This window comes from Cyprinus carpio, chromosome B16, assembly GCF_018340385.1.
Source record: "Cyprinus carpio isolate SPL01 chromosome B16, ASM1834038v1, whole genome shotgun sequence".
Lineage (NCBI taxonomy): Eukaryota > Metazoa > Chordata > Actinopteri > Cypriniformes > Cyprinidae > Cyprinus > Cyprinus carpio.
In genome coordinates, this window is record NC_056612.1 from 12,311,659 (window position 1) to 12,324,771 (window position 13,113).

Here is a 13,113-nt window from a genome sequence, read left to right on the forward strand (position 1 = left end):
GTGGCTGTGGGGATGACATGTAGGTCACTCCATCCATATAAAGTGTGACGGACGAGTACGGGCACAGACCCAACCCCCGTCTCTTTCATAGATTATCAAGCCTGATGAACGGAGGATCTGTCTGTCTCATGAATAACTGGAAGTAAACACACAATGGAATGAGATGCAGCTGCATTTGAGTTGGAGGAGATGGATGGATGCTTAACGCTCAGCTTTAGAAAAAGTTGACCAAATGCATTCAGGATCGGCAATGACTCTTTAGTAACATCCGTGTGGGCTGAAGCCTCCATTTACCAGACATGAGATAAACACATAAGGTGGACAAGAAGCAACACAGTAAAGAAATGCAGACATAACAGAAACTCATGGAGATTGGAGAAAAGATATTTTTACGGAGACCTGTAAACAAATGCAGCATTGTGCAAGTTATACAATGAAAGTTTGATGTCTGGTCTTGTTGGCAACATGCCACAGATCGGGCATCTCCATAAGTGACTACCTACCTTCAGCACTCTCCAAAACGACCAGTAATTTACATGCACTGTAAGTCGCTTTGGATAAAAGCGTCTGCTAAATGCATAAATTTAATTTTTTATTTAATTTAATTTAATATATAGAAGAATTTAAAATACATGAATACATTTAATTTATTTTGGTGTTTTAGTTTAGTTTAGTTTAGTTTAGTTTAGTTAAGTTACCAGGGATTGTTTCATAAAATAAGTTTACCAAATAATCCAGGTTTTTTCAGTTGGTCAGATTTATTATCACTTGTTTCAGTTTCATAAAGCAAATTTACCATAGCTCAAACTCAGTCACTGTGGCAGCTTATGCTGGGAAACTAATCTGGTCAGGAGCAGGCTAACTGTCAGGCTAAGCTGAGCTTCTCTAACACTTACCAATAGGAATGCAAGGACTCTCACACATATAATTATTGGACGTTATTATCAGTCCAAAAATAAAAGTATACAGAAAATGCAACTTAAATATTAAAACAAATAAATAAAAATATAGGCTACAATCAACTATATTTAACTATACAACTATATTGTGCTTTAGATTAATAAAGATATTGTTTTAAGATATATAAATTAAATTAAATTAAATTAAAATATATGAAAACATTTTAACATAGTTGCTACTTGCACATTCAGTTGATCAGCGGTTTCTTGCCATGCAGATTTTCTTGGTTTTTGACAACTATAACTTTTATGGTTATTAGTAGAATATTAAAGCATTACTTATCTAAAATTGTTCTTTAAAGCACTAAATTAAAGAGTTAGAATAAAATACATTATAGAAAACGGTACATTTTAACTAGTAAGAGGAATACACATTAACTCATTTGAACTATAATAATTAGAGCTGTATCAGCTAGCTTACATTTGATTTGCAGTTACTGCTATCATAAAACATACACTTATACAGTATGTAGGTTTAAAATTCTACATGTGTCATATTTAATGTCCAACAACAAATATTTTAACAGAATGTACATTTTACTCAGAATTTAGGGGGGAGTCGTGGCCTATGGTTAGAGAGTCGGACTCCCAATCGATTGTCACCTTCAATACCACGACTTAGGTGCCCTGGGTGGGGGGAGTGCATGTACAGTTCTCTCTCCACCTTCAATACCACGACTTAGGTGCCCTTGAGCAAGCATCGAACCCCCAACTGCTCAAAAATGGCTGCCCACTGCTCGGGTGTGTGTGTTCACAGTGTGGTGTGTGTGTTCACTGCTCTGCAGAGCACTAATTCTGATATGGGTCACCATACTTGGCTGCAGTCTGTTACACTCACTCACTCACTTTCACTTTCATTATTGCACTATTATTCTATTGCGCTCAGTCTGTTAGCGCGCAGCAGCGCTCGCTCAAACGCATAAGCCTCACCCATTCCTGACACCTAAATTGATATATTTGCATGACTTTTTTAACATTTACAAATGGAGAATATATCAAATACATTAAACAAAACAAATAAACATCACAAACAATAAATAATAACAACAAATAAAAATGCATTTAAAAAATTAATTCAACTCAAAATAACAAAAATTTCTAAAATAATGTATTAAATAAATTCAATGCACACAGACTGAAGTAGTGTCTTTAGTTCTTAAATAAATTCAGTGCAAATAGACTGAAGTAGTTTAAGTCTTTAGTTCTTTTAATTGTGATGATTTTGGCTCACATTTGGCTCTCAACAAATTTGAATACTTCTAATACTAGAATACTACTATTAGAATACTACTATGTTCATTTACTGTACATGTACTCAATACTTGGTAGGGTCTCCTTTTGCTTTAATTACTGCCTCAATTCATCGTGGCTTGGAGGTGATCAGTTTATGGCACTGCTGAGGTGGTATGGAAGCCCAGGTTTCTTTGACAGTGGCCTTCAGCTCATCTGCATTTTTTGGTCTCTTGTTTCTCCACACTTTTTCCTTCCACTCAACTTTCTGTTAACATGCTTGGATACAGCACTCTGTGAACAGCCACCTTCTTTGGCAATGTATGTTTGTGACTTACTTTGGAATGTCATTTTGAAGTGTGCAGTTTTCGAAATATAAAATACAGGCCCATGGCTATAGACCAGAGACACATAAAAATCAACAGACACAGACAGCATCTGTCTGCACAACTTTTACTAAAGCAACTTGACAACACTTGCAACTTAATCTTTCTGCCATTGAAGCTAATGAGTAACTGGATCTATTTCATAATGAACTTGCGCTTTCCTCGCCAGTAACATTAGCCTGGCTACTAACCATAACCGTACTCTACAGCGCCCTACATGCTCATTATCAAATTAAATGGTGAGTCTAAGAATACGCATGAGATACCCAGAGGAATCCAATTTTTGTATTTCTGGAGAAATACAGAGAAATGTGCAGGAGAACTGGATTCTGAGGGTGAAGCTGTATATCTTGGCTTTTCGTCTTGGCTTAATACTGTGAGAATTTCTGCATGTGGGTGCCTGCCAAGCGACTACATGGCTGTGGACGGTCTAGCACATACGGTACGGCTGACATAGCGTGTATCATCCTGCACTGCTGTCCACGCCGTTTCCCAGAGCGCAGCTCTGCTGGAGAGATCTGCAGCTGGATGACTCAGTCTTTTTCCACAGCTCACGGCCCACTGTTACCCAGACAAACGTGCCCAGCTTTGTGAAACAGAATAGCCTGTGCAACCTGAGATCTGTTTGGGGCCAAAAGGAGAAAGTGTCTCTTACATCGGCCACGTAACACCAGCAAAAGATACAGACAGCCTCATTATGCTTATCCAAAGCAAATTATCCTGATGTTAGTATTTCACAAGCATGAAGAAACCTTTCGCAGCAGCTCTGTTGCATAAGAAGACAAATAAAACACTGTTGCACTGACAGTATATATAAATGGGTAGTCCAAAAAACACTTGATAAGCAAGGAATTTGTTAATTTGGCATTAATAATCTGGCATTAACAATCTGCAATAGAGTTCTGCCAAATTAAATTCAACTGGCAACTGGAAACTTTTAGCCAAAATAACTTACTTTTTCAAGAAAAGCATGTTATCAGCATGTTAACCAGTTTACTGCCTGGGATTCAAACCAACAACCTATCCATTTAGCAAATGTACCAACTAAAATTTTTGTATTTAGTTAAAATACAAATTATTCTTCCATATTTATATATCTAGTGGCAAGCTGTAACTTCATGCCTGCTATTAAAGATACAACAATATTGAGTAATGCAAAGATTTCATATTAGGTAGAAGGTAATACTATGGTTAAAGGACTCATATTTTAGTCAAAAGCTATGGCTTGAAGTTAGAGGGCCCTATCATACACCCGGCGGAATGCGACGCAAGGCGCAGCGCAAGTGTGTTTGCTAGTTTCAGTCCGGAGCCATTTGCATTTTCCAGTCCAGCGCCACGTCGTTTAATTAGCAAATGCATTTGCACCCATTTGTGCACCCATGGGTGTGTTGGTCTAAAAAAGATGTGTGTTCAGGCACATTGCTGGCGCATTGCTATTTTAAGGAGAAAATAGACTGCGCCATAGACCAACTCAAACCTGGTCTAAAGTCTGGCGCAATGTTTTTTCTTTTTTATTTAAAGAGCGTGTATATAGGCGGGTCCACAACGCGCATACACGCTGCTTATTAAACACAGGGACGCACAGCACCACACAAACATGCCAAATATTACAAATTAAAGGATTGCGATGCATAAGAATTTTTTGTAGGCTAATTAAATATAAAAATGCTTACATGTCATAATGGATAGTCATCGCATGTATCAGAATTAGGCTATCTATTTGCTCGCACACGAGCAGCTCCGTTTCATCTCAGAGACGCCTTCTGTCTTTGCGCTTGCCAAATTCTGCCATGTAAATAGCAAATCCATCATGACACGAGCGTAACTGGCTCTTAAAGGGAATGGAAGATGAGACTCTGATTGGTTTATTGCACATTAAGCCCAAAAAAACACCCATTACTCATTAAGAGAATAGGGACAACCCGTTTAGACCATGCGCCTGGGCGCACCAACCATTTTTCCGTCGTTAAAATAGCAAAAGTGGATTTGGACACGCCCTGAGTGCACCTGCGCCGTGCGCTTTACACTTTGCGTTTAGATCGTTAAAATAGGGCCCAAAAAGTCTTAATAAAATTTGTTTCCTGCAAACACAGTTTTTCACTTCACAAGACATTAATTGGTCATATGGACTACTTTTGGATTATTGTGATTTTTTTATAAGCTGTTTGGACTCATTCTGACGGCACCCAATTACTGCAGAGCATCCACTCGAGAGCAAGTTATGTAATGCTAAATTTCTCCAAATCTGTTCTGATGGAAAAAAAACGATTTCTTCTACATCAGTTAGGTTAATCATCCTGGCCCCATGCAGTCTCTCCTGGGTCTGTGGAGTAATGCCAGGCACACTCTAACCAACTATGATTCCTCACTACCCGCCTGTTTATGGAATATCACACTATGAAGTCTCATAAAGACACAAAAGGAGGGAAAATAGAGAGGGAGAAAATTACAGAGAGAAGACCCATTGCCGACAGGTAACGTTTACCTCCTGCATACTTGGACCCGGTTGAAAAACAACCATTTGCCTATAGTGCAATTAACAGCAGACTATACAAGTCTTCCTGGAACAGATATGACTCAGCAAATAAGCTAGAAATTAAGTTTCTTAGCACCTGGTGCATTTATAGACCAGCACTCCTCAAGTATTTCTCAAGAAAAAAGGAATAGTTTACAAAAAATACAGAATTTGACATCCTTTACTTACTCTTACTCTTCTTTTTCTTTTCTATGCAAAACAAAATGTAACATTTTGAAGACATTTGTTTATGCACTTTTCCATGCAATTACAATTATTGACTGAAGCTTTAAGCTTAAAAAAGGAAACAACGGCAGCATAGATGTATCATAAAGATTTAAAACATCACAGAGAACCAAACATTTAAGACATAAAAACATATGTACACATTGATGAAAAAATGTAAAGTATAGTGATAACAAAGAAGGTCTGAATGATTTACTTACAAATCACATTCATCTGGTTTGTTTTGGGCCTGCAATATTGGCTCAACTGGCCCAAGTTGGAAAGGAAACCTGTTTGAAAACAGTTATTTCTGCAGTACCATTTTGTGCCACTGGTGGTACTGAGATTCCACAGAGCCTTTTTATATATTATTCACGTAAACTATATTTAGCTTAAAGCACCCTAAATTTGTAAAAATCTGCAGAAGTACTATCACTTGTCAATCTATTCATAAGACTCTCTAAAATCAGAGATCATAGTAACACATACATGGCACCTCAGTGTTTCCACACTTTCGACCACAGCTCCTCTGCCTGCCATTTACTTCAGTAATAAAAGACAAATCCAGCGGTCCAGCTGAGCAGCCTCCTACCCCTCTATCCATGTAATCCGCACAAATATTTGAAGTGTTCCCATTAAAAGAACTAGGCGTTTCTCCAGGGCCAGAGGCTAACCGAGTCCGACAGAAAGCAAGAGAGAGAGAGAATAGGAGAGGTTTCAATATTTAAAGAAAGTGAGATTTTGGAAAAAAATATCCACTAATCCACTCTTCTCCCAGTGTTATGTTATCACTATATGTTCTACATTCTTTCACCAATGTGCATATGTTTTAGGTCTTGTATAAATTTTCTTTCACCAATGTGCATTCGTTTTAGGTCTTGTATAAATTTTAAATAACTTTTAATTATACTTTTGTATAACTTGTATAACTTTTTTAGATCTTTTAAACTTATTTTAGTATTATTTATATATTATTATAGTATATAATTGTACAAATTAGCATTTTTATATTTTAGCTTTATTTTATATTTTTAATCATGAGATTTTGACATTTTTTAGCTTTTATTTTATTCCAATTTAATTTTTACTATTTTTAGTACATTAATGTAACAATTTTCAATCAGAAATCGCTAGTAAATTTCACAAATAATTACAAAGAAACAGCAAGTAACATTAAATAGAAGTAAAATTTGAAGTAAAAAGCATTTCAAAATAGTATTTTATTGTCAAACATACTCCAATAATCTTTTTATTTTCAACTTTCATATAAATAATATATTCTCTGATAAATATTTTTTACAGTGTAGCTGCCATGACAACATTTCTCATTTGCATTTTCATCTTATATTTATATTTAATTTTTTCCCACTTTATTTATCAATTTATATAACGATTTTAAAAAGTACAGAAACTATAAAACTTACTTTAAAATTATAGAGTTAAACTTGTAATTTTAACTGGTTGGGTAACATTTTGTTGAAATTGCAACTTGTAATAGTCTTGGAAGCATATAACCTTATAAACATAAACTATGTTACTAATTTACAAACTTAAAAAATGTAAATATATATAAACTTATAACTACTAAAATGTAATTAACTTCTTTGTAAATAATAATTAATATTAAATAAAAATAACAATATTTTAACAAAAATAATTTTAATTTATTTTAAATACAATATTATTATTTTTATTTTTATAAAATATATATTATATATATTATTTAAAAAAAGTCTAGCTGTTTTTTGTCGTTGTTGTTGTTGTTGTTGTTGTGGTTGTTGCTTTTTCTAAAAATACATGAAACAAGTAAATATTTTAAAACATATTTATAGTTTTTGTGGTAGGGCCAATAAAAATGTTGGCAAGACAAGTAAAAATTTAAATCAAAATGGCCCACAAAAACAATCCTTACTGTTGAGCCCTGGTGTAAGAGAGAAATTTTGTTGGTAGTTTGCCAAAGCTGAGGGTCCGTACTAACAGCAATGTGGGATTAAATTCGGGGGCCCGTGTCAGGCTCGGACAGCTTTTTCTGCATGAGGTGGTGTGGTAATGATTAGGATAGTTAAGCCACTATGACATAGAGATATCCACCTTACAAAATGAGGCGTTAGAGGATCATTCCTCAATCAGAGCGCAAAGTGACTTCATATGACTGAGGCACCTGTGGAATGCAACTTGTAATCTGTATCCATTTCTGATTGTCCCATTGGAATCCCATCACAGGCCTGTAGGTTCCACATCGAGAAAGAAATCTTTAAGGACATGGATAAGCAACAAAAATAAGTCACATTTGTACATAATGACGCTTTTCAACAATGTGCATCAAAGCAATGGAGAAAATGTGCTATCGCAGTTCTCATAACTGTTAATCTCAGTTTGAAAAGAACTGAACACCAAAAGAAGGGGAAAAAAGAGAATTAAGCAGAGCTTGGTAATTCATTCCAGGCCTAATGTAAAAAGTAATAAGATACAGTAGCAACAATGAGGCAGCAACAAAAGGATCTCCAATTATTCCTCGAGCCAATTAGTCTACTTTTTTTGTGTTTTCAGCAATTGATGAAATGTAGGTCAGACACATCACATGAAGCAAGATAGAAAACCACAAAACAGAGAAGGAGGAGGAGAAATGGGTTCGGTTTTAATCACGTACTTCGGCCAAGGTTTTTAGACCCCGTAATAAAGCACAACTGCAGTAAATGGAGGGGGCTGTGAACTCCAGCCCATCCAGGCCATAAAAGCCCACTGTGCTGAATTACCCTGTTATTAACAGTAATGTAGTCCTCCATTCCTGCTCTCCACATCCCACTCAGACACTCTGCATGGGTCTAATAATGCACACTCTTGATAGCCTCTTGGGAAGTGCTGGGGGTGGGGGGGGGGCTAGTTGGCACTACCATTCATTTCTCAGAGACCTAAAGAAGTGGCCCTTCAGCCCAATCCAGTTTAAATAAAATGGCGCTAGACCTGCCTCCATATTGACATAAATACATCCCTAAATATTTGTGGCCTTGTCAAATAATGGCCTCAAATGCCAAAATCTAGCATTCAATCACTGCCGTTTGGCAGATTCTGGAAGCTATGTCCACTCAGTGGCTAGAAAAGTTAGCAGTGTTTTCTAATAAAACTGTGAGTCAAAAGCCATTCATCGGGGTCAAAGAAAAACATGTTTGGTTTATTTGGTATGTTTAAAAGGGTTTCCACCAGTATCTGATCTATTTGATGTGAGAGTCCATGTCCACTGTGAGCATTAATTTATGGAAGCTTGCTTTGCATCAGATTGAAAAATAAAAAGTCAATTGTGGGATAAAATTTAAAATAAGAAAAGTCACACTGAAAGTCACACTGTGATAAATATACAAAATCTCTAAATCAAAATTACAAGAAATAAAGTTATAAACTGTTTATAAATCATATAAAAATATAAATCAAGTTATAAATTGTGTCTTATGACTCGCAACTCACACTTTGCATGATATAATTTGCAATAATGGGAAAGTTACTGAGAGAAGTAAAGTTGCAATTATAAGAAATAAAACCAATTATAATATAAAGTCAAATTGTGAGTGATAAAGTTGCAATTACAAGACAAGATTGTGAGAAATAAAGTTGGAATTACAAGACAGTCACAATTCTGACATAAAAACATATTGTGAGAAATAAAGTTGGAATTTTTGAAATTAAGATGCAATTACGAGAAATAAACTTGCAGTTTTGAGAAATAAAGTACATTGCGAAATATAAAAGAAATAATCACAATTACTTTAAACAAAATCACAATTGCATGATAAAAAAGTCACACTGTTAGTGATGAAGTAGAATTATGACAAATATAAATCATAATTATGAGAAACTGTCACAATTGTAAGAAATAAAGTCACATTTATGAGATAAAGTAGCATTGTGTGAAATAAAGTTGCAATTATAAGACAAAGGCACAATTACAAGATAAAGCCACAATTAAGAGTAATAAAAATTATAACAGTCACAATTGTAACACATTTGTAACAGTCAAAACTTTGGGATCGAAAGTCACATTGTGAGATATATAGTTACTTTGTGAGTGATAAAATTGCAGTTATGTAAAATAAATTTGTAATTATGAGAAATAGTTACAAGTTATTAAGTCATAACCACAATACAAAGTCACATTGCAAAAGATAAAGTTGCAAGTATGGGAAATAAAGTCAGCTGTGAGATATAAAAGTAACACTGAGAGTTACAAAGTCAAAATAACAAGAAACAGAATCGCAATTGTAAAAGAAAAAGTGTCGGAAACAGGCTTCCAGACAAATGCCATGCATATAAAACTGCAAGCTCAACAGATTTTGGGGGTTAAATTAGTATTTAATACCTTCATTAATTTTAAAAGAAGCATCTACTCTTGGACTTTGCTCAACAAGACAATTAACTCTGAATCTTGCCAGCTTTCTTAAGACCGGAGGCTGACATCATCTGTGCCCTTGCCAACCAGTCAGGTATTTTGAGGGCTGGCTGAATAGACGCCTGTCATAGAACATCTGAGATATGTGCTGAAGATAAAAGAACATGTGCTGCGAGATTTTAAGGTCTTTCTGATAGCTTTAGATGGAATGTTTTATGGAATGAACATGACAGGATTGTGCTTACAGTTGCTTCCAATGTAACAAGATGTGAATACAGACCGAAATGTAGGTATTAAGAAAATAGTCCCCCAGAGGCTATTGAGAATTAAGCCAACACCTTCAACTTTCACCTTGTAACATTCTAACATCTTCCAAGACATTAAAGGTTTTTAAGGAGATGTAAGTAATTTATACACAATTAATACACAAGTGATTTGTGATTCAGGCTTAGTGATTAAAACAGGCAAAGGGCCTATTAGTATACAGTTATTATATATTTGTCTATTGTAATATTAAACTTTACACACGTATGTTAAAAGGGTGAGGCTTAAAAAGGGTGACTTGTTCTTTTTTTTTTTTTTTTTTTTTTGACTGTTTGGAAATCAGAACATGGAAATAATTAAAGGAATAATTTAGCCAGAAGTGAAAATCTGTAATTATTTATTCACCTTCATGTTGTTCCACACCAGAATGCTTTAATTATTTTTTCATGGAACATAAAACTAAAATCTTCAGGCAGCTCTAAAGCTCCAAAAATGACAAATAAATAAATAAATAAATACCATATACAGATTGAACTTTAAGAGAGCCAATACAACTGGATTAGTGAACAAATCATACATTTAAGCAGTTTCTTTTTAAAGGGGTTATGAACTTTGAAATAAAATGTCCCTTCATCTTCAACATACTATAAAAGCATGCCATAAGTTTCAGAACTCAAATATTTCTCTTGAGTTCAAAAACACCTTGTATTGAAAACAAGCTGAAAAATTACTCATTTTGGAATTTGTCACATTAGGACATCATAGTGTGACGAAAGACCGCCTTTCCAGAACAAAATCAATGCCTACTCCTATATTATTGCCTCTTTAGCCCCTCCCACTGACTCATGCCATTAGTAGGAGCAGAAGAAATACTAGAGAGATGCAAACACAAGATTACTCCATCAACAAAACCACAGAGATCCTATAAGAATTATAAGTAAGTCTTTGAATTGCCTTCCTTGCGATCCTAACACCGTCTCTACATCGGATCCAAGAGCTGTTGCATTGCATCGTGAATCCATTTCTCTTTCATGTCAGAAGAGCAAGTGCTTGGAGTACATCCGGAATAGAACAGAATATCAGTTTACTCTTGGGGATTTGTCGTGTCAATCTGCACCACAGATAAAATCACTTATAATTAGGGGTTGAACGACTTCTGATTTTTTAAAATCGACTTTTATGTGATGAAAGTCGAGTCGAAGTCGACTAGTCACTGATAACGTCATTAATGAATAAATAATTCTGGAGCACAGCTATAGCATATGACACAGTGCTGCCCATGTGGCTATTGCTCCTATAACAGCTAATTTTTATCAGTTCTTTTTTCTTTGGGTCGTTATATTTCTCACAGATTTCTGCTCGTTCAAAATCAGATACAGATAAAGTAGCACAGTAAAGATCACATTCATATGAATGCATTAGTAAGAGCAATTGTGTGTGTGAATTAATTCTACCTGGCAGCATCTCTCTACTAGTAGTGAAGCTGTGGGATTTAGTTATTAAGAAATATATGTTTGAACTTTTCAGTTTCTAAGCTATTTTATTGAGAAATCACAGAACAGTGCTGACAATACATTTCCGCGCTGAATGATTCTGTGTGCGCAAGATCAGCCTGTGATGTACGAGCTACTGTCTAGCCTATGTGTGTGTGTTACAGTGCAGCAGCTCATTAGATTAGAACGGCGATTAATTAACTGTACTATAGGCTGTTTAAAACATGCATTCTCCAGTTCAATTTCAGGCATCAAGTAATATAATCACACGTCTTGTGGAGCGCTTTCAGAGCATGCATTCATTCAAAAATTTAACATCCCATAAACCCATATAAAATACAGAAACCATTCAAAGACAACCTAAAATGTTGCCACATCAATATTATCAAAAAATAATCAACTTCAATATTTGAGTGTCATGGCAGGGCATTGAAGTCGAATTATAATGGGTTCTGTTGTCCTTAATAGCGGTGTGCCACTCGTGTATGGTGTAGACACTGGGTAACATTAGGAAAGAGCTCATCGTGTCATTGAAACACTGTTTGTTTGCTTTATTTTACTCCGGATTCATTTTTAAACAGTTTAACTGAAGCTTTTCAGAGAGACTGAAAGTAAAAGATAGGTCTGACTACATTGGAACCAACAGTAACGTCGCAATACATAAGTGTGAGTAACCATGTTTTTACCACTTTTGCATTGTCTGTCCCAGATAGTTTGATATATACTAAGTATTTATACATTTTTAACGAGAATAACCCATGTTGTTTTTAGAGTACATCACAGCAGTGTCCATCTACTATTTTAATTGCAAAACTGTTAACCAATCATAGCAGTGGATGTTTACTTCCAAGCCTTGAACGCACCCAGCCTATAAAAACAGACTTTTTTTTTTTCTGCAGAGAGGGTCAAAAACAGAATAGAAAATGCATTTCATGATCCCTTTAATGCACTGGTTGATTCAGTTCACAAATCAGAGCGAATTATTCATTCTTGTCATTTCTGAAGATGAACAGTTGTTGTATAGAAAACAGTTGTGTGAAGATTCTTTAAAATAGTATATAAAAGAAGAAAGTCATATGGGTGTGAAACGACGTGAAGGTGATTTTTTTTTTTTTTTTTTTGCTTACCCTCCATCCTCCTGAAAGCCTTCAAGTTCATCTCTCTGCTCAGCCAAGGTGGACTCCAAGTCCAGATAACTGCCATTATGAGACAACTGTAAAGCACAGTCATCGAGCTAAGAAAGGGGCAAAATGAAAAAGACAGATTAAAAATATATATTCATACGCAACAAGAATCAAAATAACTTCTTAAAACAAATCATTATTATGGAATATTACATCTTAGTGCAATCATAAATACATATTCAAGTAAACCATCAGTAATGCCAGTGCACTGGATATGCATGACATCATGCTGGAGGCTTGACATGTCAGCTATGTGCTTTACAGGAATGCACCATTATATTTTTATTCATAACATCACACAGCTTTATAAACAGTGACATACCACACATAAGCGGTCCTTTTATGCTCTAATTCATATTTCACTTCAATATCAACTCATTGACATAGATACTGTATAAAACTAGGTGTTACTAAAGCTTAAATGTTCTTAAAGTCATTATGCTGTCATGTTTCTACACTACGTTCATTGATAGCAA

General features: G+C 35.2%; 1 protein-coding gene across 5 annotated transcripts in view; it reads right to left on the minus strand.

Moving 5' to 3' along the window:
* Positions 1-13,113, minus strand: part of fhod3b (formin homology 2 domain containing 3b) — a 167,888-nt gene that overhangs the window by 139,414 nt on the left and 15,361 nt on the right. For all 5 annotated transcript variants that reach the window (XM_042740797.1, XM_042740801.1, XM_042740800.1 and 2 more), the window contains exon 2: positions 12,581-12,687. In XM_042740797.1, the coding sequence (XP_042596731.1) occupies positions 12,581-12,687 (107 nt within the window). The remainder of the gene's footprint in view (positions 1-12,580; positions 12,688-13,113) is intronic.